We start from the raw sequence: 25766 nt of genomic DNA, 5'->3' as shown, positions 1-25766 counted from the left end.
GCACACATTATGCCATAGTGCGCACTGACTCCCATTAGCGCACACTACGCCGGATGAGTTAAAGTAATGGTTCTACATTCCCATTGGCTGTCTTCAAGGTGGGGCAAACCAGTGGGAACCCAGAACCAGAGCTCTAGCTAATGAACTCCACATAAATTGATATGTTTTAACTTTTAAGTTGCACTTTTGTTAGTGCGCACTAACTCTATTCGTCGAAAAAACCCCCAAAAAACCGACACGTGGAAAAACTAAATTTTTGCAGGAGGCAGCCGACCGAAGCCCAACCCGATACCTAAAAATGAATCACGTCTCTAGTGTCGACCCCTATTTGCAGACAATTGAATTATATTGGGTGATAGAATGAAAGGACATTGAATCTCTTACTGGTGGCCACAGTGGAGTCGGGGGACAGGCTTTTGAGGATCAGAATTCTTTTCAGCTTCAAGCCTCTGAATGTCTGTCATGATCCTTAGCCAAAAAAGTATTGTCAAGGACAGCAAAGACCATTGTCTTCTGAGAACTTATTGCCTGGAAACACATTTTCATTGTGTAAAGTGCAGAAGCTGTGTTTATTCCCTCTTAACTCACTTCCAAAAAATGGACAGGATACCATTTCAGTACAATGCTGCTCTCTTTATTATGCAAGTAATATTAAAAGGAGATGGCGTCACTTTGAGTAAGCACTCAGTGGGCATTCTGCAAGTCATTATATTCAGCAAGACTTAAATTCTGCTTCTACACAAAGGATAGAATATGCCAGGGGTTCAATTATGCAAATATGCCTCAAGCCTTGGTTTTGTTATTTCTGCAAGCTAGTAGAGCACATCATGTTACTGTTAAGAACCACACAAGTTATTGATTAATCTTGAAAACCTTTTCTTAGGCTCCTACTTATGGCCTTCTAGCCTCTGTTCTCATAAACATATTTATAATCAGTCTGGAAATGCGTTTTGGGCAGGTAACTTTTCATGTAAATTTATAACACTAGTTTTGGTTAAGTAACTGAGACTCTCAATGTTGCAGCTACCATGACTATTTCAAAATAGCCCCCATAATCTACATTTCATATTAGCAATATTAAGCTTGATTAAAAAAACATATCTTTTCCACTACAGAGATGATTCATCCATAAAGGCCTCTCCTCTTTGTCTTCTTCTTCTTTGCTGATCTCCTAAAAGCACAAATAATGATTATTTATTTATTAGAAATATTAAGGGGTGTGACAAAAAAATGCTGGGTATCAATGACCAAGAATTACCTGCTTTACCCCCACCAAACATGACAGGATGAATATCTAGAGATATTCATGCATCCAAACAAGACAAGAGGAATATCTCGAGGTATTCACTCAACCAAACATGACAGGAGCAATATCTAGAGATATTCCCTCAACCAAACAAGCCAGGAGGAATATCTCCAGGTATTCACTCAACCAAACTTGACAAGAGGAATATCTCCAGGTATTCCTCTTGTCAAGTTAGTCTCAGGAAGTATTCTCAGGAAGTATTTCTTCACAGAGAAGGTGGTGGATGCCTGGAATGCCCTTCCGGAGGAAGTGGTGAAGACCAGAACTGTGAAGGACTTCAAAGGGGCGTGGGATAAACACTGTGGATCCATAAAGTCAAGAGGCCGTCAATGAAGAGTGGGTGGCTCGCCAGAATGACGGCTACTGCCTGGAGATAATACCCTTATTCAATAAACATACACATGGTTACTGTGACTCCAACATCGCTCTAAGCTTCAACAGCAAGAGGAAATGTGGAAAAAACTCACAAAGCGGGGAGTAGCTGGCTTGTTACGGCAGTTACTACCCCAAATAAGCCTGATACTTCACTTTCAATGCATATCCAGCATAGCTCTCTGCTTCAACGGCAGGGGAGAAGAAAAACTAAAAACTGATACTTCACGCATATCCAGCATAGCTCTCTGCTTCAACAGCAGGGGAGAAGAAAAACTGATACTACACGCTTATCTAGCATAGCTCTCTGCTTCAACGGCAGGGGAGAAGAAAAACTGATACTTCACGCATAACCAGCATAGCTCTCTGCTTCAACAGCAGGGGAGAAGAAAAACTGATACTACACGCTTATCTAGCATAGCTCTCTGCTTCAATGGCAGGGGAGAAGAAAAACTGATACTTCACGCATATCCAGCATAGCTCTCTGCTTCAACAGCAGGGGAGAAGAAAAACTGATACTTCACGCATATCCAGCATAGCTCTCTGCTTCAACGGCAGGGGAGAAGAAAAACAACCAATAAGGGCTGAATAATATAGTCTGGGTAAAACAAATAAGCATGGGTGTAGCTTGCTTATTGTGGTGGTTACTACCCCTACTACCGCTAACTAATCAAGCTTGATATTTCACTTGGATGCAGCTCCATCACTGCTCTCTACATTAATGGTGGGGGTGGAAGGGAAATAGAACCAAAGAGCTAAGAGAAACAGATAAGTATGAGAAAAAAAATGTGTGAAGCTTGCTGGGCAGACTGGATGGGCCATTTGGTCTTCTTCTGCCGTCATTTCTATGTTTCTATGTATTCACTCAACCAAACATGACAGGAGGAATATCTCCAGGTATTCACTCAACCAAACTTGACAGGAGGAATATCTCCAGGTATTCACTCAACCAAACTTGACAGGAGGAATATCTCCAGGTATTCACTCAACCAAACATGACAGCAGCAATATCTAGAGATAATCACTAAACCAAACTTGACAGGAGGAATATCTCCAACTATTCACTAAACTAAACATGACATGAACAATATCTAGAGATATTCACTAAACCAAACTTGACAGGAGCAATATCTAAGATAGCCACTATACCAAACATGACAGGAGGAATCTCTCCAGGTATTCACTCAACCAAACATGACAGGAGGAATATCTCCAGGTATTCGCTCAACCAAACATGACAGGAGAAATATTTCCAGGTATTCGCTCAACCAAACTTGAAAGAGGAATATCTCCAGGTATTCGCTCAACCAAACTTGACAAGAGGAATATCTCCAGTTATTCACTCAACCAAACATGACAGCAGCAATATCTACAGATATTCTCTAAACCAAATTTGACAGGAGGAACATCTCCAGGTATTCACTCAACCAAACATGACAGGAGGAATATCTCCAGGTATTCACTAAACAAAACATGACCGGAGGAATATCTCCAGGTATTATACTATTCGCTCAACCAAACATGACAGGAGAAATATTTCCAGGTATTCACTCAACCATACTTGACAAGAGGAATATTTCCAGGTATTCACTCAACCAAACATGACAAGAGAAATATCTCCAGGTATTCACTCAACCAAACATGACAGCAGCAATATCTAGAGATGTTCACTCAAGCAAACATGACAGGTGGAATATCTCCAGGTATTCACTCAACCAAACATGACAAAAGGATTATCTCCAAATCCAAATCCAGTTCCCTGTGGGATAGGAAAAGGGTTGCCAGCTATCCTTATTTTTCAGGAATGTACACATTGTGTATAGAGTAAAAAAAAAGGGATGGATAAATTGTTCAAAAATGTCTTGAGTTTAGCTCTTGAATTGCAGTTTTGTATCTGACCCTCCCCACTGAATGATCCTGTCCCAGAGTGACAGCAGGAGATGTGGATGGGCAAATTGGATGGGCCATATTATCTTTATCGGTGTCATGTTCTGTGTTTCTGTTCACCCAACCAAACAATACCATGAAGAACAGCTCCAGGTATTCACTCAGCCAAACATGAGGGGATGAAAATTTACTTTATTCTATATTTATATATTATGGCTGTGCATTTGTTTTAAATAAATGAGTAAAATGCAACAAATGAGGATATTTTTGGTTTATATAAATGAAATGAAAATTAGCCTCAGATAGAAATACCTCAAATTTCTGAATATTCTCATATTCATATGTTTAATAAAAAAACAAATGAGCATCCAATAAGACCAGGCATCAGCCTAGTCCTTTCATAAGAACATAAGAACATACGAACATTCCACACTGGGTCAGACCAAGGGTCCATCAAGCCCAGCATCCTGTTTCCAACAGTGGCCAATCCAGGCCATAAGAACCTGGCAAGTACCCAAAAACTAAGTCTATTCCATCTTACCGTTGCTAATGGCAGTGGCTATTCTCTAACGGGTGGATTTTAAAAGCCCTACTCGCGTAAATCCGCCCGGATTTACGCCAGCAGAACCTTGCGCGCGAACGCGCCTATTTTCCATAGCCCGCCGGCGCGCGCAGAACCCTGGGACTCGCGTAAGTCCCGGGGTTTCTGAAAAGGGGCGTGTCAAGGCGTCGCCGAGTGACGCCGTATTTGGGGCCGTGGCACGGCATTTGGGGGCCGGGGCAGGGGCGTGCTGCTGGCCCAGGGGCGTTCCAGGGGCGTGGACGCACCCTACGGAACAGCCCCCAGGTCGGGTCTCGGCGCGCCAGCAGCCCGCTGGCGCGCGTGGATTTACGTCTGCCTCCGGCAGGCGTAAATCCATGGATAAAGGTAAGGGGGGGTTTAGATAGGGCCGGGGGTTGGGTTAGGTAGGGGAAGGGAGGGGAAGGTGAGGGGAGGGCGAAAGAAAGTTCCCTCCGAGGCCGCTCCGATTTCGGATCGGCCTCAGAGGGAACGGAGGCAGGCTGCGCGGCTCGGCGCGTGCAGGGTGCCCAAAATGGATTTTATAAGATACGCGCGGCTACGCGCGTATCTTATAAAATCCAGCGTACTTTTGTTTGCGCCTGCTGCGCAAACAAAAGTACGCGAACGCGCTTTTTTAAAAAAATCTACCCCTAGGTGAACTTAATAGCAGGTAATGGACTTCTCCTCCAAGAACTTATCCAATCCTTTTTTAAACACAGCTACACTAACTGCACTAACCACATCCTCTGGTAACAAATTCCAGAGTTTAATTGTGCGTTGAGTAAAAAAGAACTTTCTCTGATTAGTTTTAAATGTGCCCCATGCTAACTTCATGGAGTGCCCCCTAGTCTTTCTATTATCCGAAAGAGTAAACAACCGATTCACATCTACCCCTTCTAGACCTCTCATGATTTTAAACATCTCTACCCAAAGCAAGGTCCCTTTGCTAAGACCGATGTCTAGACTTGAAATCTAGCACTGGGCCAAATGCAAAGCATGATCTGGGATAAGGCCTAGGCCAATGGCACAGATACCCTGTCACATGGTAAGGGCAAACTGCCATCGGCACCATTTTTATTAGTGCAGCTGACAGCGCGAGAGCGGGAGATCGCTCCCGGGACTTCCGCTAGATCACCAGGTACTTGTAAAAGGTTTTTTGGGGGGTCGGGAGGGTGGGGGAAGCTAAGGGGTCAGTTTTAAAGGGTCGGGTGAGTATTTTGTTTATCGGCTCGGGCGCAGCCGATAAACAAAAACGCAATCGGGCCTCACTAAAAAAAATTAATGATGTGAATCGGAAACGGAACCAATTCCGCTTCCGATTCACATCTCTAATGTATATTATTTGCCTAAAAATGAGAAAATTTAAATGAGATGTTAGAAGCAACTAGGCAAGAAACTTTGGATGTTTCTGCATTTTTAGAATTCTCTATTGATTTTGTTCCTACGAGGGCAACATTAATTGAGTCCTTTTGCTCTGACAAAGATAGAGATAATGCTTTTCGAAAATATTGCTTGAATAAACACATTTCCTTCTGTGGTCATAAAATTCCAATTGTTCCTGATGTTTTAGGCGGTTAATGCATATTCCTGAAGGAGTTTACAATATGAGGAACTATCTGTGGAAAGTAGTAAACAATGCGGCCAATCGATCATAGCAAATTTTCAGCCAAAGTTGTGCCTAAACATTTCTCTAAATCCAGAGGCCAAAATTTCTAACCAATGGGACAAGCACAGAGGAGCCTTAACAATGAAGTGAAGGACTAACCAGAGATCAGCTGGGGTCTGTGGCATCTGCAGAAGGAGGCAGATTGAGTGAGGAGCTGGGTCTTGCTCCCAGGTTTATATTCTGCATATATGAAGGTTACCTGGACCCTCAGATAAGGGATCAGCGCTGCTTGTGATGTGAGATGATCTGTGAATACCCAGAGCTCACTCACCTTGCTTTCTTTTATCTTCCAGGTAGCCATAGAGGAAGAAGCCCAGGTGGATGGATGCGAACACGAGGGAGTAGATAATGAAACGGAAGATGGTGGAACTCCAGATAGGACTCAGCTGTGCACCTGCAAACATTGAGACCTGGTTACTGAGGGCTTCCTCCCTCACTGCATCAGAGACTCAGCTCAATCCAAGAACCCCCCCTGCATTTCTCATCAACAGCCTCCCCATACTAGGATGTATCCCACTCTCTATTGTTCTTATTCCCAGGTCTCCTTTCTTCCTTGTCCACAGATATCATTTATCTCGTCTAGGCAGGCCATATGGTTGATCCTTATTCTTTTATTATTATGTATTTAAAGTTTTTTATATACCGACATTCGTTAAGAAAACATCACATCGGTTTCCATAGAACAATAATTGGCCAACAGGGCTTTACAATGCAAGTGATAAAAGAACTAGAGGGGAGGGGGGCGAAAGGGGGCGGGGGGACAGGGTGGAGGGAGGAGGCTTTACAAAGAAACTGAGGGAGGGAATGTGGAGGGGGGTGGAGGGGTAAGGGAAACTAATTTTAAACTGTACAAATATTTACACGCAAAAAATCATACTTAAATACAAGAAAATGTATAATAGTATACTGGGAGGAGAGAATTGAGAGAATTGAGGGGGGGAATTCAGTCGGGATGGGGAGAGAATAGGTGCAGGGGAATAGAAGAGAAGGGAAGTGCGGCTCATGCGTAGGCTCGTGTGAACAGCCAGGTCTTGAGATTCTGTCTGAATGTTTTAGAGCAATTTGCACAATTTCCTTTCTTTGAAGCTTTTTTTCTTTCTCTCCAAATCGCTTTCTAACGTAATCATTTATGCTGGCAATTTAAAAACAGCCTGCATAAGTGCAAAGTCTGCACCAGTTCTCAAAAGGGAAGGTACTCGCATGCTTTCCCTGGGGAAACTGCCTAGGGATAAAGTGCTTGCAGAGATTTGCATCTGCTTTCTCCTTCCAGAATGATGTGCATGGTTCTGAAAATGCAAAATTTCACGTGCTCTCACCTCCCCTAACCTAACTCTGCCTCCGAGCCTGTCTACGTTTTCCACAGGATAAAATGCACGTCTTGCTGATCCCTGTGCATGCTTTAACCTGAGGAATGGGTGAACAGAGGGTCTATCTACCCAGTGAAATGCTGTGTGACAGTCACCCTCCCAATGTCTTTGCATCTTTCTCGGCCTGGCTCAGTGTCTCTCTCCATCTCTGTCACTGCCTCTGTCCCTCCACTCCCTCCTGCACCCTCTCACTGCCCTGGATTTGTCAATGGGCACTCAGGGGGCAAACATTTAGGAGCAGCAGGGTGGCTGAGATTTGCTGCCTTCCAGCTCTCCTGAAATTCTTCAGCAGAGAAGAGCCCTCTGCTAACCCTGAACCAGATCCTTACTGGAGGTGGGGGCTTAGAAGCACCCAACAATCCCAAATCCACCCCTGCAGCCCCTCGCCTCCTATTTTCGAAAAGACATCTTTTTTCAGCAAAGCACATTTTACAAGCTATTTCACAATAAAATTGCTAAGAAAGTGACACCAAATGTTTTACGTGTTCTCTAAGAGGTAAATTTTAAGATCTGTGTGCAGATGCACGTGGCGATTTCATAACATAGGCGCGTATACACGCACGTCTTATAAAATTGGCTGGATGCGTGTACACGTGTGCATGACTTAATACTGACGCCTGCATGTATGCTCAAATGCCAATTCAAGCGTGTAAGTGTGGGGGGGGGGGGGGATTTTAGTAGATACGTGCGCCAATCCAATGACCTCTTTCCCCAGTTCATTCTCACAACTTACACGCCGTCCATAGTAGAAGTAAAGTTACGTGGTAGGGGACCCTGGCACACGCGTGTGCGTGTAAACACTTAGGCACTGAATTCACGCTTCAGACCCAACCTGCCCACATCCCCTGCCCATGCCTCGCCCCTTGTTTTCAATAAAATGTTTTGTGCCTGGAACGGGAGATCCGTGCGTTGTCGTGGGCCTTTTAAAATCCGTATGGCGCACCAGGTCAGAGACAAGCATGTATCTCCCTATTTTGACACATATAAGACTTTTAAAATCGACAAAGAGTAATTTTCAGTAGTGTGCCTAAGTGAGCAAATAGAAGTAAAAGTCAGTGCATCTAAACTTACACCCGGATTTTATAAACTGTATGGTGTGAGTCACACACATAATAAACTACGCGACTTATGTATAATTGTGGGGAGATCTGGAAAATGGCCCCCAAGGCAAGAAAGCCCAGTTTTACCCTACAGGATGGGTGATAATTCACCCACTTTATATTTGCAGAGGGGCAGCTGTTCTCCATCCCAGATGTGCAGAGAATCCTCAGGTGGGTGTCCCATGCCTGGTCTGATCCTCCACCACCAATTAATCAAGGAAGTAGACTCAGGAGCAACTCAGTATGGGCTCAGACAAGGAAGGTGCTGCGGGGAACAATGTAGGCAACCAGAAGTGGAGTACACAGAAGGTAGAGAATAAGGCTGTCTGGGATAAGGAGTAATCTGGCAGGTGATTGCACTCAGATAGGCAGCTAAGAGATATCCTTAGTAGTGGGGACAGGAGACCTGGGAAGACTGGAGGGGCAAGATGGCCCTTTTCTGCCAGCATCTGCTATGTTACTATGTAACTATGGTCCCTGAAAGGATGGTAGGTGATGGAAGGAGCTCACAAGGGAAGGGATTTACACAGAAATGTTAACTGAGTCCAAAAAGCATGGGAGAAGCACACAGGATCCAGAGATGCCAAAAAGGAAAGGAAAGTCTGACAGCAGCTGGAGTTTAAGGCTAGGACCCTGGAAGGACACGTGTCCCCCGGTATCGATGTTAGGGTCCATATCTGCTGACATCCCATATCTTTCTATCTTTATGTTCATGGATTGAAGGCCTAGAGGGACAATGATTGGAGTAAATTGTGCAAGGCAGGAACAGGCTAGGGGTAAGTACACCTGTCACATAAGGAGGTTTCACAATTGTATACATTTGTATACGCAGCCTTCCCCTCCCCCCCCCCCCTCAGTTAAAAAATAGACCCTGCATCAATGGTGGTGCAATGGCAGCCTGGAACGCCTCCTAGTGAGTGGGAGTAGGGGTGGTCCGGGGTCCTCCCTAGACCACCAGGATCTATTTTTTAGGTAAGGGTGGGTGGTGGGCAGGAGTGGGGATCCCCACTGGACCCAGGCATGATCTTGTATTTTGGGAAGGGAAGGGGGAATTGTGGAGGGCCATGGGGGGTTATGATGCTTGTTTGATGGAGGAGTTTAGTAGGGGCAGGGGAAAATTTGCTGCAAACGGGAAAAGTATGGGAAGTGAGCGGGTGCCACCTTGCATGGAAAATATATTTCTTTGTAAAAAAATACAAAACCTTTTTTGGGTCAGCACCACCTCAGTAGATGGTGGGGGATGGGTGGGCAGGTGTCTTTGAAGACCAGGGAGGAATTTTACACTTTGAGGAGGGGGACTTTTTGGGCGTTGGGAAAATGGTGAGGTGGAATAACGGTGAATTGAAAGGAGCTATTACAAAGGCAACAAATCTATATGTTAGGAATGTAAACAAAACTATGAGGGGAAAAAAACAATCTGGGTTTCAAAAGAGGTGGCTGAAAAAATGAAGGCAAAAAGAACAGCGTTCAAGAAGTATAAAGGAACCCAAAAAAGGAAGCACAAAGATGAATATCTGTTAAAACTGAGGGAGATGAAGAAAGAAATCAGGAAAGCAAAAGATCAAGCAGAAGAAAGGATTGCCAAAGAGGTAAAGTAGGTAACAAAACATTTTTAGATATAAATGAGAAAGAAGTAAGCCCAAAGTGGTATAGTGAAATTGAAAGGTGACGAGGAGCACTGTGTGGAGAGAGATGAAGAAATGGTGGAAATATTAAACAAATACTTCAGTTCAGTGTACACTAAAGAAGACATTGGAGAAGGATCATTGCTGGTTGACAAGACCGTAGATGGGGATGGGTAGATGAAACTCCATTTACAGGAGAGGATGTAAGAGAAGAGCTAGGAAAACAAAGTGGACAAGGCCGAATGAGGTTCATCCCAGGAGACTGAGGAGCTAAAATGTGCTGGCAGGTCCGCTGAATGACTTTTTAAATGGATCCCTGGAATAAGAAGTGGTGCCATGTGATTGGAGAAGAGTGGTGGTGATCCTGCTTCTCAAGAGTGGTAGCAGAGAGGAGCCTGGAAACTACAAGCTGGTTAGCTTCAACTCTGTGGTGGGAAAATTAATGGATACTCTGCTGAAGGAAAGGATAGTGAACTATCAACAGTCAGGAGGATTGCTGGACCCAAGGGAGCATGGATTCACCAGAGGAAGGTCCTGTCAGATAAATATGATTGATTTATTGTTTTGGTAACTAGAGAATTAGATCATGGAACAGCACTTGATATGATCTACGTGGGTTTCAGCAAATCTTTTGGCATGGTCTTGCATAGTAGTCTATTGAATAAAATGAGAAGTTTGGGAGTGAACACCAAGGTGGTGGAGGCATAGCTTAAAAACCGGTTGATGGATAGCAGACAGCGTGTAATTGTTAATGGTACCTACTCTGAAGAGAGGTGATAAGTGGAGTGCCACAAGGATCAGTGTTGGGACAGGTTCTGTTCAATATCTTTATGAGCGTCATTGCAGAAGAGATAGAAGGTAAATTTTGTCTATTTGCAGATGATACTAACACCTGCATTAGAGTGGACACACAAGGAGTAAATATGTTGACTTCCACTATGTTGTCTGTACCATTGTCAAGGTGTGAACAGGTTGGCCAATATAAATGTGAACAATGTGTAGTATGTTCTTATGTGTATGAGACTGCAACATTGCAGATTCCATCAACAGGTTGGATTTATCATTTACCGAAGAAGTTTGACTGTAAAACTACTCAAGTGATTTATGTAATTTTATATCCATGTGGACTTTACTATATTGGATAAACAAAGAGAATGGTTAAAACCAGAATAATTGAGCATCTAAGTAATATTCGAATGAGGAGAGAATATGCATCATTGGTACAACATAGATATGAAAAAAATCATAAAGTTCAGGAATTGAGATTTTGTGTGCTTAATCAGGTGTTTTTAAGAAGGGGTGGGGACGCTTCAAACATTTTGGTACAAAAGGAACAAAGATATATATTTCAGTGGGGAACAATAGAACCCTTGGGATTAAATCAAGATGTGGAGTGGTGTGCGTTTCTTTGAATTTGATTCTGATAATAGTAGGTGCGAGTGGAGTGCGTTTATTTTGAATTGAATTTTGAGCAATGGTAGGTGCTGTTAGAATTAGATATTTCATGCCATTTACATTACATCATAATAAGCAATATAGTTCTTTATAAGAGTGAGTGAGTAGAGAGAACTGTAGGTGGGCTTCATAGCGATGACATATAGTGGGCGTGATTGGGTGACGCATAATGGGATTGATTGGTGGGAGATTTAAAAAGACTAAGGAAGCGCTGAAATGCACAGCCGCGGCGTTTTGGTGATATAAGATAGTCGAGTCGGCTTGGAAATTTGTCTTAAGATGAATATTTATTTATTTATTTATTTATTTATTTGTTATTTATTTAAAGTTTTTCTATACCGGCATTCATGATACAATCACATCATGCCGGTTTACAGATAACAGGGGGTGTGAAAAACAAACAGAACATTGAACATGTGCATAGAACCATAAAGTTACATTACAACAAGGAATATCTAACTGGGGGAGGAAAGAGAGATGAACTGAGCAGTTTTAAGATTAATTATTTACATTATATTGAAGAGTCAAAATCAGAATTTAAAAGAGTGGAAAAACTAGGTAAATGTGTATTTTATATGGTTAAATTTCTTTTGAATGGTTTTTTTTTTAAGGTTTGGTGTGATTTCTGAGTTCAAATTGTTGGAATTGTGGAGAATGTTAGGTGAGCTGTGGAGTAGCCAAACCAAAGTAGTATTGGCGGGGAACCCCATGTAGACTCTATAAGGTTAGTATATTAAGTTAAATCATAAGACAAATAGCGACATATGAAGATTTATAATGAACGGGGATTGTAATATATATGTTGTTCCAATAACCAGGATGGTGACACATTATTGAAGTTGATGAAATTGTATTCATGGAGAAGTGTAGAGAATGTGTATTGGTTGAGAACTGCGTCGGCCAATAGCTTGAACGGTGACAATAGGAGGTATTTAAAAGGGAAAGAGGTGAGCAGTTTTTTAAATCTTTTTTAAATATATCTTGAAATAAAATAGCTTTTGAATATATCGGTGGTAACTGTGTGAAGTTAATTGTTTAAAATATTACTTATTTAAAATATTTTTAAATGTTCTTTCAATGTTTTCTATTGAATATGAATAATTATTATTTTTTATATTTTGCATAGACATTAGACTAAGACAAATTTTCGTACGTACAACAAGAACTATAAGGTTAATGATTGAATGGATGTGCCCTGAAATGGTAATGAAGAAATAATAGTTTAGTAGAGATCCCCTGAGGAAACCATAGGGTGAAACGAGAGTCTCTCGTCGGCAGATTTGTGAGGAAATATCAAGAGAAAAGGGAGCTGTATGAGGAAATATCAAGAGAAAATTTTGGGAGCTTCTGAATAATAAATATTATGAGAGTAAATTTTGTGGGAACTGTGTGAAGAAATATCAAGATATAATCCAGTAAAATTTGGGAGGTGCAAATGGTTGGGAATTAGTTGGGAATTGTATAATTGTTGGATAAGGGAATTAGCCATATGTATGTAATAATGATGGAAAATGTATGTATTTTAATGTAATAGGGATATGGGCAATAGATACAATTGTGTTATGTTATGTGGATGAATGTGGTATGTGTGGATAATGTTATATAATTTTTAACAGTATTATGAGTATGTAATTAAAGTAAATACATTTTGATGACAATAGACACAGGTATATATTGTATATTTATTCATGAAAGAATAATACCTGTATATCACCCATATGTTGTAATTTACACTTAACTTAAGAACATAAGAACATAAGAAAATGCCATACTGGGTCAGACCAAGGGTCCATCAAGCCCAGCATCCTGTTTCCAACAGTGGCCAATCCAGGCCATAAGAACCTGGCAAGTACCCAAAAACTAAGTCTATTCCATGTAACCATTGCTAATGGCAGTGACTATTCTCTAAATGAACTTAATAGCAGGTAATGGACTTCTCCTCCAAGAACTTATCCAATCCTTTTTTAAACACAGCTATACTAACTGCACTAACCACATTCGCTGGCAACAAATTCCAGAGTTTAATTGTGTGTTGAGTAAAAAAGAACTTTCTCCGATTAGTTTTAAATGTGCCCCATGCTAACTTCATGGAGTGCCCCCTAGTCTTTCTACTATCCGAAAGAGTAAATAACCGATTCACATCTACCCGTTCTAGACCTCTCATGATTTTAAACACCTCTATCATATTCCCCCTCAGTCGTCTCTTCTCATAAGAACATAAGAAGAACATAAGAAAATGCCATACTGGGTCAGACCAAGGGTCCATCAAGCCCAGCATCCTGTTTCCAACAGTGGCCAATCCAGGCCATAAGAACCTGGCAAGTACCCAAAAACTAAGTCTATTCCATGTAACCATTGCTAATGGCAGTGGCTATTCTCTAAGTGAACTTAATAGCAGGTAATGGACTTCTCCTCCAAGAACTTATCCAATCCTTTTTTAAACACAGCTATACTAACTGCATGAACCACATTCTCTGGCAACAAATTCCAGAGTTTAATTGTGCGTTGAGTAAAAAAGAACTTTCTCCGATTAGTTTTAAATGTGCCCCATGCTAACTTCATGGAGTGTCCCCTAGTCTTTCTACTATCCGAAAGAGTAAATAACCGATTCACATCTACCAGTTCTAGACCTCTCATGATTTTAAACACCTCTATCATATCCCCCCTCAGTCATCTCTTCTCCAAGCTGAAAGTCCTAACCTCTTTAGTCTTTCCTCATAGGGGAGTTGTTCCATTCCCCTTATCATTTTGGTAGCCCTTCTCTGTACCTTCTCCATCGCAATTATATCTTTTTTGAGATGCGGCGACCAGAATTGTACACAGTATTCAAGGTGCGGTCTCACCATGGAGCGATACAGAGGCATTATGACATTTTCCGTTTTATTCATCATTCCTTTTCTAATAATTCCCAACATTCTGTTTGCTTTTTTGACTGCCGCAGCACACTGAACCGACGATTTCAATGTGTTATCCACTATGACACCTAGATCTCTTTCTTGGCTTGTAGCACCTAATATGGAACCCAACATTGTGTAATTATAGCACGGGTTATTTTTCCCTATATGCATCACCTTGCACTTATCCACATTAAATTTCATCTGCCATTTGGATGCCCAGTTTTCCAGTCTCACAAGGTCTTCCTGCAATTTATCACAATCTGCTTGTGATTTAACTACTCTGAACAATTTTGTGTCATCTGCAAATTTGATTATCTCACTCGTATTTCTTTCCAAATCATTTATAAATATATTGAACAGTAAGGGTCCCAATACAGATCCCTGAGGCACTCCACTGTCCACTCCCTTCCACTGAGAAAATTGCCCATTTAATCCTACTCTCTGTTTCCTGTCTTTTAGCCAGTTTGCAATCCACGAAAGGACATCGCCACCTATCCCATGACTTTTTACTTTTCCTAGAAGCCTCTCATGAGGAACTTTGTCAAACGCCTTCTGAAATTCCAAGTATACTATATCTACCGGTTCACCCTTATCCACATGTTTATTAACTCCTTCAAAAAAGTGAAGCATATTTGTGAGGCAAGACTTGCCCTGGGTAAAGCCATGCTGACTTTGTTCCATTAAACCATGTCTTTCTATATGTTCTGTGATTTTGATGTTTAGAACACTTTACATTATTTTTCCTGGCACTGAAGTCAGGCTAACCGGTCTGTAGTTTCCCGGATCGCCCCTTGAGCCCTTTTTAAATATTGGGGTTACATTTGCTATCCTCCAGTCTTCAGGTACAATGGATGATTTTAATGATAAGTTGCAAATTTTTACTAATAGGTCTGAAATTTCATTTTTTAGTTCCTTCAGAACTCTGGGGTGTATACCATCCGGTCCAGGTGATTTACTACTCTTCAGTTTGTCAATCAGGCCTACCACATCTTCTAGGTTCACCGTGATTTGATTCAGCCCATCTGAATCATTACTCATGAAAACCTTCTCCATTACGGGTACCTCCCCAACATCCTCTTCAGTAAACACCGAAGCAAAGAAATCATTTAATGTTTCCACGATGGCCTTATCTTCTCTAAGTGCCCCTTTAACCCCTCGATCATCTAACGGTCCAACTGACTCCCTCACAGGCTTTCTGCTTCGGATATATTTAAAAAAGATTTTCCTGTGAGTTTTTGCCTCTACAGCCAACTTCTTTTCAAATTCTCTCTTAGCCTGTCTTATCAATGTCTTACATTTAACTTGACAATGCTTATGTTTTATCCTATTTTCTTCAGATGGATCCTTCTTCCAATATTGAAGGATGATTTCTGGCTAAAATAGCCTCTTTCACCTCACCTTTTAACCTTACAGAAATTGTTTTTCCTTCCTTCCACCTTTCTTAATGCGTGGAATACATTTGGACTGTGTTGCGTTCAGGGGAGGACCCTTGTCCTAGAGCAGTGGAGAACGCCTTCCTGGTACAGACCAGGAGACAGAGGCTAGGATGAGCTTCACCACTGGAAGCCCGCGGTCCCCCCGGGTGGAGCCCGTTGGGACCCGGGCCGCTTGGACTTATAAGGGCCTCACAGGGTCTCCTAGAGAGGTAGTAGACGGGCGTGCCCACGGACAACAAGGGAACGTGGTCGGACTCGAGACTGTGGTTCAGATGGAGTAAGGAAGACCAGAACAACATAGGCGAAGACAAGGCAAGGGACAGAGCCAGAATCAGGAGACATGGTCAATCAGGCAGAAATCAGAATCTGAGGGTCAGTCGAGGAGTAGTCAGCAAGGCAGAGGTCAGGTTCCGTAGATCAGAAGAGGTCACAAGGCAGGCAGAGGTTAGGATGCAGGAAGCAGACAGGAAGGTTGAGGAACAGACCAAGGTCAGTACCAGAGAGACAGTCCGAGGGTACTACCTGGGAGACAAACAGACTGACGCAGGAGCAGAGGGATGCTGGAACAGTAGGATGCAGGAACAAGGCAGAAACGCGACTGGAACAAGACTGGAACAAGGCTTAGAATGCAGTGACAATCTAGCACACAATACAATACCGACTAGGGATGTGAATCGTTTTTCAACGATTAAAATTATCGTCCGATAATGTTAATATCGTCTTAAATCATTATAGAACACGATACAATAGAAATTCTAACGATATATCGTTAAAAATCGTTAAATCGGGAGTTAGTGCGCACTAACTGAAAATGATACAAATAAACACTTTCCAGGTCACTGAAGGTCAGTTAGGAATCAATATGTGTTCCTATTGGCTGGCTGCCCTCTTATCTATTGATGTTACCAAGGTTACCACTGAGGTGATGGTTGGGGGGATGGGAAATGGAACTGGAAACTCACGAACACCAACAGAAAATGAAACAAAGTGTTCACACTTCCCAGGTCAGTAAAGGTCACTTAGGAATGAATATGTATTCCTATTGGCTGGCTGTGCTCTTATCTATTGATGTTACCAAGGTTAACACTGAGGTAATGGTTGGGGGGATGTGAAATGGAAACAGTTGGAAGCTTGACAAAAAAAGTAATGTGATGATCAGCACTCACGTGACTAGAACTTGTTTGTTTATTATTTTTGTTAGCAGGCACCTGAAATGCTAGTGCATGTTGAATTTGCCAATCACTGTGCATTTTAGAAAGGTGGTCCTGGCTGGAACTGTACACAGTTCAAATATATGTAATTGATTGTTGGTAAGTGTATTTTTTAAGTAGCCACACTGGCACCAGTATGTTTACTTTTCCTCCTACTTAACTCACTAGCTCAGCTTTGTAAGAAGGGCTTCTCTGCTTGTGTGTTGCTTTTGTTTGGTGTGAGGAGAGCAGAAACATCAGATCTTTATTCAATCTACTACAGTCATCTCTTACAGTGCCCTATCCCTATTAATACCAGGAGTGTTGTGATCTTCCTGCACACACAGTGCCCTAACCCTGGCACCAGGGGTGTTGTGATTTTCCTGCACACAGTGCCCTAACCCTGGCACCAGGGGTGTTGTGATCTTCCTGCACACACAGTGTCCTAACCCTGGCACCAGGGGTGTTGTGATCTTCCTGCACACACAGTGCCCTAACCCTGGCACCAGGGGTGTTGTGATTTTCCTGCACACAGTGCCCTAACCCTGGCACCAGGGGTGTTGTGATCTTCCTGCACACACAGTGCCCTAACCCTGGCACCAGGGGTGTTGTGATCTTCCTGCACACACAGTGCCCTAACCCTGGCACCAGGGGGTGTTGTGATTTTCCTGCACACAGTGCCCTAACCCTGGCACCAGGGGTGTTGTGATCTTCCTGCACACAGTGCCCTAACCCTATTAATACCAGGACTGTTGTGATCTTCCTGCACACAGTGCCCTAACCCTGGCACCAGGGGTGTTGTGAACTTCCTGCCCACAGTGCCCTATCCCTATTAATACCAGGGGTGTTGTGATCTTCCTGCACACAGTGCCCTATCCCTATTAATACCAGGAGTGTTGTGATCTTCCTGCACACACAGTGCCCTAACCCTGGCACCAGGGGTGTTGTGCTTTTCCTGCACACAGTGCCCTAACCCTGGCACCAGGGGTGTTGTGATCTTCCTGCACACAGTGCCCTATCCCTATTAATACCAGGAGTGTTGTGATCTTCCTGCACACACAGTGCCCTAACCCTGGCACCAGGGGTGTTGTGATTTTCCTGCACACAGTGCCCTAACCCTGGCACCAGGGGTGTTGTGATCTTCCTGCACACAGTGCCCTAACCCTGATACCAGTCTGAGACAGCTCCCTCCCTGCATTACTAGTGAGAGGCTGGCTTCACAGACAGGGGGGAGCTGCCTGACCCTCACTCCTGACTTCCCCCATGTCCCAGCTAGTGAATGGTGTGTGGGTGAGGGGGGGGGGGGGGAGGATGGTGAAGTCTGAGACAGCTCCCTCCCTGCATTACTAGTGAGAGGCTGGCTTCACAGACAGGGGGGAGCTGCCTGACCCTCACTCTTGACTTCCCCCATGTCCCAGCTAGTGAATGGTGTGTGGGTGAGGGGGGGGGAGGATGGTGAAGTCTGAGACAGCTCCCTCCCTGCATTACTAGTGAGAGGATGGCTTCACAGACAGGGGGGAGCTGCCTGACCCTCACTCCTGACTTCCCCCATGTCCCAGCTAGTGAATGGTGTGGGTGAGGGGGGGGGGGAGGATGGTGAAATCAGAGACAGCTCCCTCCCTGCATTACTAGTGAGAGGCTGGCTTCACAGACAGGGGGGAGCTGCCTGACCCTCACTCCTCCGGGGTATTGTGATCTTCGTGCACACAGTGCCCTATCCCTGATACCAGGGGTGTTGTGATTTTCCTGCACACAGTGCTCTAACCCTGGCACCAGGGGTGTTGTGATCTTCCTGCACGCAGTGCCCTATCCCTAATACCAGGGGTATTGTGATCTTCGTGCACACAGTGCCCTATCCCTGATACCAGGTGTGTTGTGATCTTCCTGCACACAGTGCTCTAACCCTGGCACCAGGGGTGTTGTGATCTTCCTGCACGCAGTGCCCTATCCCTAATACCAGGGGTGTTGTGATCTTCCTGCACACTGTGCCCTATTCCTGATGCCAGGAGTGTTGTGATCTTCCTGCATGCAGTGCCCTATCCCTGATACCGGGATGTGTGCAAGAAGATCCCAACACCCCCGGTATCAGGAATAGGGCACTGTGTGCAGGAAGATCACAACACTCCTGGTATTAATAGGGATAGGGCACTGTGTGCAGGAAGATCACAACACTCCTGGTGCCAGGGTTAGGGCACTGTGTGCAGGAAGATCACAACACCCCTGGTGCCAGGGTTAGGGCACTGTGTGCAGGAAGATCACAACACTCCTGGTGCCAGGGTTAGGGCACTGTGTGCAGGAAGATCACAACACCCCTGGTGCCAGGGTTAGGGCACTGTTTGCAGGAAGATCACAACACCCCTGGTGCCAGGGTTAGGGCACTGTGTGCAGGAAGATCACAACACTCCTGGTATTAATAGGGATAGGGCACTGTGTGCAGGAAGATCACAACACCCCTGGTGCCAGGGTTAGGGCACTGTGTGCAGGAAGATCACAACACCCCTGGTGCCAGGGTTAGGGCACTGTTTGCAGGAAGATCACAATACCCCTGGTATCAGGGTTAGGGCACAAGTTCTAGTCACTTTGACTGATCACATTACTTGTTTTGTCAATCTACCAACTGTTTCCATTTCCCATCCCCCATATACTGTCAGTGGGAAGCTTGGTAACAGGAATAAATAAGAGGGCAGCCAATAGGAATACATATTCATTCCTAAACTGACCTTAACTGACCTGAAAAGTGTCAAATTGTATCATTTTCAGTTAGTGCGCACTAACTCCCAGTTAGTGCGCACTAATCGGAAAAAACGATTTTTAACGATTTTTTAACTAAAAAATCGTGCCTAACACGATTTTCTTGCCCTGCCACACGATTTCTATCATTAAGACCCGATTGCCAAGGCAAGGAAGTGCAGGCAGGAACTTCCTTAAGTATTTCCTTCAATCAGGATGTGCCGCAGAGCTAGAACCCGCCCCTGGCCCTACAAGAGGCCAGGCGATCCGCGCTCACACACGTAGGAGCATGACCAATGCCACGGGAGAAGCCAAACTCCAGCATGAGACCTGGTGTGCAGTGGAAGGCCCGGCGACTGCCGTCTCAGGACACTGAGGCCTGGAGGCACTCACAGCTGCCATTGGGGAGGCCGACCCAGGACCTGCAGAGGAGCCAGAAAGGTGAGCAGGCCCGTGCACACCCTGGACGTGGTGTGCAACAGATTGCGCCTCTAGGATTGTATGTTTAAATAATACTCATGCCTGTTGAACACTTAACCTTTGCAACTGCACCTTTCAGTTTTTTCTATTTTCCTCATTTTATCAAAGTTTCACTTTTGAAAGTTGAGTGTTAGAGCTGTAGATTTACTTATTGTCACCCTTCCAGTTATTAGTTTTAATTTGATCATGTTATCATCACTTTTGCCAAGTGGCCCCTCCACTGTTACCTCTCTCACCAAATCCTGTGTTCCACTAAGAATTAAATCTAAAATAGCTCCCTCTCTTGTTGGTTCCTGAACCAATTGCTCAATGAAGCAATCATTTATTACATCCAGGAACTTTATGTCTCTAGCAAGTCCTGATGTTACATTTACCCAATCAATATTGGGGTAATTTAAATCTAAATAGAGAAGAAGCAAAACCTTGCACATCTGCAAGTATAGGAGACCACTGGTGCAGGACAAATCTTGTAACCACCAACAGTTTCAATAAGCACTTTATTATTGTTCCAAATTTGTTCAGTATATTAGAGTAATAATGGCAACTCCGTGATTTTGATAACAATAATTTATAGCGGTCCCCCGACACGGTCCCGTGTTTCGCTAGGCTGCATCGGGAGGGACCAGAGGTACAGTTATGATCTAAAATATAAGGCAAATATAAATAACAGTGAGAAAATGGTGGAGAAGGCTACTATAAGAATACAACATACGGTTCACATACCTTTAACAGGTGACAGGCATTTAAAGGGGGAAAAAAGCTGTGAAAGCGGTTAATCTTGCGAGAGCTGTCAAAATCAAAGCCGTCGGCGAATCCATTCACTCAGTCAAAAAGATACCATTCGATATCTTTATTAAGTCCTTTAGGGGAAACAGTATCCAGGGTGAAAATCCATCTCTGTTCCCTCCAACCCAGGATCTCAGGGAAATTGCCCCTCCGAGGTGGGCGATGAACCACCTCGATCACTGTGAAGGAGAGATCAGAGATGGAATGGCCGCAGTCAGACCAATGAGATACCAGGGGCTCATCCAATCTATGCAAACGAATGTTAGAACCTGGTAATTTAAATCTCCCATTATTATTGAACTGCCAAATTGTTTAGCTTCCCTGATTTCTCTTAGCATTTCATCATCTGTCTGATCATTTTGTCCAGGTGGATGGTAGTATACTCCTATCACTATACTCTTACCCAATACACTCGGAATTTCTCTATCCATATAGATTCTACTGAGTATTTAGTTTCTTGTATGATCTTTATCCTGTTGGAATCTATACCCTCACAGAGATAAAGTGCCACACCCCCACCAAGTTGATCCTCCCTATCATTGCGATATAATTTGTACCCTGATATAGCACTGTCCCATTGGTTATCTTCCTTCCACCAAGTCTCTGTGATGCCAATTATGTCAATCTCATCATTTACTGCTATACGCTCTAACTCTCCCATCTTACTTCTTAGACTTCTGGCATTGGCATACAGACATTTCAAAGTGTGTTTTGTTTGTATTAATAACCTAAGAACATGCCATGCTGGGTCAGACTAAGGGTCCAACAAGCTCAGCATCCTGTTTCCAATAGTGGCCAATCCAGGCCATAAGAACATGGCAAGTACCCAAAAACTAAATCTATTCCACGTTACTGTTGCTAGTAATAGCAGTGGCTATTTTCTAAGTCAACTTAATTAATAGCAGGTAATGGACTGCTCCTCCAAGAACTTATCCAATCCTTTTTTAAACACAGCTATACTAACTGCACTAACCACATCCTCTGGCAACCTGCTTTTCATTTGTTAAGTATAATTTGGAAATCATTAGCTTCGGTGGTTTTTTACATGTAGGCATATGGGCTACGTTTTCTTTAAATGGAACCTCTCTGTTGGGATGCCCTAACTCTCCTGTTTCATTAGTATCCTTCAAGGATACACTGCTCTGAACCATGCACTGCTGAGTGACTGTCAGCTTTCCCCCTTGTTCTAGTTTAAAAGCTGCTCTATCTCCTTTTTGAAAGTTAGTGCAAGCTGCTTCGTTCCATTCTGGTTAAGGTGGAGCCCATCCTTTTGGAAAAGTCTCCCCCTTCCCCAAAGGTTTCCCCAGTTCCTTACAAAACTGAATCCCTCTTCCCTGCACCATCATCTTATCCATGCATTGAAACTCTGGAACTCGGCCTGCCTCTGGGTCCTGCTTATGGAACAAGAAGCATTTCAGAGAATGCCACCCTGGAGGCTCTGGATTTCAGCTTTCTACCTAAAATCCTAAATTTGGCTTCCAGAACCTCTCTCCCACATTTCCCTATGTCGTTGGTGCCCACATGTACCATGACAGCCGGCTCCTCACCAGCACTATCTATAATCCTATCTAGGTGATGCGTGAGATATGGCACTTTCACACCAGGCAGGAAAGTTACCAGGTGGTCCTCACGTCCACCAGCCACCTTGCTATCTACATTTCTAATAATTGAATCACCAACTATGATGGTCAGTCTAACCCTTCCCTCCTGGGCAGTAGCGCTGGGAGACTTGTCCTCAATGCGAGAGCACAATACATCACCTAGAGTGCAGGTTCTTGCTACAGAATCACTTCCTGCTACACCAGGGTGATGTTCTCCTACTGGGAGACCTTTCTGATCCAAGGCAGCACTAGGGCTGCCAGACTGGATTTGGGACTTGGCTACTATGTCCCTGAAGGTCTCATCAATGTAACTCTCTGTCTGCCTCAGCTCCTCCAAGTCTGCTACTCTAGCCTCCAGAGATCGGACTCGTTTCCTGAGAACCAGGAGCTCTTTGCATCGAGTGCACACATACAATCTCTCACCAGCAGGTAAAAAATCATACATGTGACACTCAATGCAAAAGACTGGAAATCCCCCCTCTTGCTGTTGGACTGCTTCCTTCATCTTAATTTTATTGAGTTCGTATTTAAGTTTAGAATACTAAGGGAGTTAGGAAGGAGTGGAGAGAATGAGACGGGATCTAAGGAAACTGGAAGAGTGGTCGAAGATATGGCAGCTCAGATTCAATGCCAAGAAGTGCAAAGTCATGCATATGGGGAGTGGAAATCCGAATGAACTGTATTCGATGGGGGGGGGAAAGCTGATGTGCACGGAGCAGGAGAGGGACCTTGGGGTGATAGTGTCTAATGATATGAAATCTGCGAAACAATGCGACAAGGCAATAGCAAAAGCCAGAAGAATGCTGGGCTGCATAGAGAGAGGAATATCGAGTAAGAAAAGGGAAGTGATTATTCCCTTGTACAGGTCCTTGGTGAGGCCTCACCTGGAGTACTGTGTTCAGTTCTGGAGACCGTATCTACAAAAAGAGAAAGACAAGATGGAAGCGGTACAGAGAAGGGCGACCAGGAAGGTGGAGGATCTTCATCGCATGACTTACGAGGAGAGATTGAAGAATTTAATATGTACACCCTGGAGGAAAGGAGGAGCAGAGGTGATATGATACAGACTTTCAGATACTTGAAAGGTTTTAATGATCCAAAGACAACGACAAACCTGTTCCGTAGGAAAAAAATCAGCAGAACCAGGGGTCACGATTTGAAGCTCCAGGGAGGAAGATTCAGAACCAATGTCAGGAAGTATTTCTTCACGGAGAGGGTGGTGGACGCCTGGAATGCCCTTCCGGAGGATGTGGTGAAGACCAGAACTGTGAAGGACTTCAAAGGGGCGTGGGATAAACACTGTGGATCCATAAAGTCAAGAGGCCGCCAATGAAGAGTGGGTGATTCGCCAGAATGACAGCTACTGCCTGGAGACAATACCCTTATTCAATAAACATACACATGCTTACTGTGACTCCAACATCGCTCTAAGCTTCAACAGGAAGAGGAAATGTGGAAAAATTGATTTACACTCACAAAGAGGGGAGTAGCTGGCTGGTTACGGCGGTTACTACCCCAAACCAAATAAGCCTGATACTTCACCTTCAATGCATATACAGCATAGTTCTCTGCTTCAATGGCAGGGGAGAAGAAAAAAGGGTTCGCACTCACAAAGCGGGGAGTAGCTGGCTTGTTACGGCGGTTACTACCCCAAACCAAATGTGTCTGATACTTCACTTTCGATGCATATCCAGCATGGCTCTCTGCTTCAACGGCTTGGGAGAAGACTGATACATCACGCATTTCCAGCATAGCTCCCTGCTTCAACAGCAGGGGAGAAGAAAAACAACCAATAAGGACTGTATAACATAGTCTGGGTAAAACAAATAAGCATGGGTGTAGCATGCTTATTGCGGCGGTTACTACCCCTACTACCCCTAACTAATCAAGCTAGATATTTCAGTGGTGGGGGTGGAAGGGAAATAGAACCAAGAGCTAAGAGAAACAGATAAGTATGAGAGAAAAAATGTGTGAAGCTTGCTGGGCAGACTGAATGGGCCGTTTGGTCTTCTTCTGCCGTCATTTCTATGTTTCTATGTTTCTATGTTTCTTAGAGTACTTTAAATTTACAGGAATATTTACTAATTAATCAGCTAGTGTCCTACAAGAAGATGTTTAAACTCCAGTTTCTTGTTGCATAACTTTAATCTTTACAAAATGGAATGTAAGACTGTTTAGCTTGCAGTGAGTCAAGAAATACATTAGAACATAAGAACATGCCATACTGGGTCAGACCAAGGGTCCATCAAGCCCAGCATCCTGTTTCTAACAGTGGTCAACCCAGGCCATAAGAACCTGGCAGGTACCCTAAAAGTAAGTCTATTCCATGTTACCGTTGCTAGTAATAGCAGTGGCTATTTTCTAAGTCAACTTAATTAATAGCAGGTAATGGACTTCTCCTCCAAGAACTTATCCAATCCTTTTCAAAACACAGCTATACTAACTGCACTAACCACATCCTCTGGCAACAAATTCCAGAGCTTAATTGTGCATTGAGTGAAAAAGAACTTTCTCCAATTAGTTTTAAATGTGCCACACGCTAACTTCATGGAGTGCCCCCTAGTCTTTCTATTATCCGAAAGAGTAAACAACCGATTAACATCAACCTGTTCTAGACCTCTCATGACTTTAAACACCTCTATCATATCCCCCCTCAGCCATCTCTTCTCCAAGCTGAAAATTCCTAACCTCTTTAGTCTTTCCTCATAGTGGAAATGTTCTATTCCCCTTATCATTTTGGTAGCCCTTCTCTGTACCTTCTCCATCACAATTATATCTTTTTTGAGATGCGGCGACCAGAATTGTACACAGTATTCAAGGTGCGGTCTCACCATGGAGCAATACAGAGGCATTATGACATTTTCTGTTTTATTCACCATTCCCTTTCTAATAATTCCCAACATTCTGTTTGCTATTTTGACTGCTGCAGCACACTGAACTGACGATTTCAATGTGTTGTCCACTATGACACCTAGATCTCTTTCATGGGTAGTAGCACCTAATATGGAACCTAACATTGTGTAACCATAGCATGGGTTATTTTTCCCTATATGCATCATCTTGCACTTATCCACATTAAATTTCATCTTACATTTTGATACCCAATTTTCCAGTCTCACAAGGTCTTCCTGCAATTTATCACAATCTGCTTGTGATTTAACTACTCTGAACAATTTTGTATCATCTGCAAATTTGATTATCTCACTCGTCGTATTTCTTTCCAGATCATTTATAAATATATTGAAAAGTAAGGGTCCCAAAACAGATCCCGGAGGAACTCCACTACCCACTCCCTTCCACAGAGAA

At 43.6% G+C, this 25766-nt stretch overlaps 1 protein-coding gene across 1 annotated transcript in view; it reads right to left on the bottom strand.

Annotated features, from left to right (window-relative positions):
* Positions 1–638: 638 nt before the first annotated feature.
* The window catches only part of LOC115079084 (scavenger receptor cysteine-rich type 1 protein M130-like), a 257001-nt gene continuing 231873 nt past the window's right edge, over positions 639–25766 (bottom strand). The window contains exons 7-8 of the mRNA XM_029582122.1: positions 6065–6187; positions 639–1171 (exon numbers count right to left, since the gene is read on the bottom strand). Coding sequence (XP_029437982.1) covers positions 1110–1171; positions 6065–6187 — 185 coding nt within the window. The 3' untranslated portion in view covers positions 639–1109. The remainder of the gene's footprint in view (positions 1172–6064; positions 6188–25766) is intronic.

Source organism: Rhinatrema bivittatum, chromosome 1, assembly GCF_901001135.1.
Source record: "Rhinatrema bivittatum chromosome 1, aRhiBiv1.1, whole genome shotgun sequence".
Classification (NCBI taxonomy): domain Eukaryota; kingdom Metazoa; phylum Chordata; class Amphibia; order Gymnophiona; family Rhinatrematidae; genus Rhinatrema; species Rhinatrema bivittatum.
The sequence above is the reverse complement of the archived record's forward strand: the minus strand, read 5'-3'. Positions and strand labels throughout refer to the sequence as shown.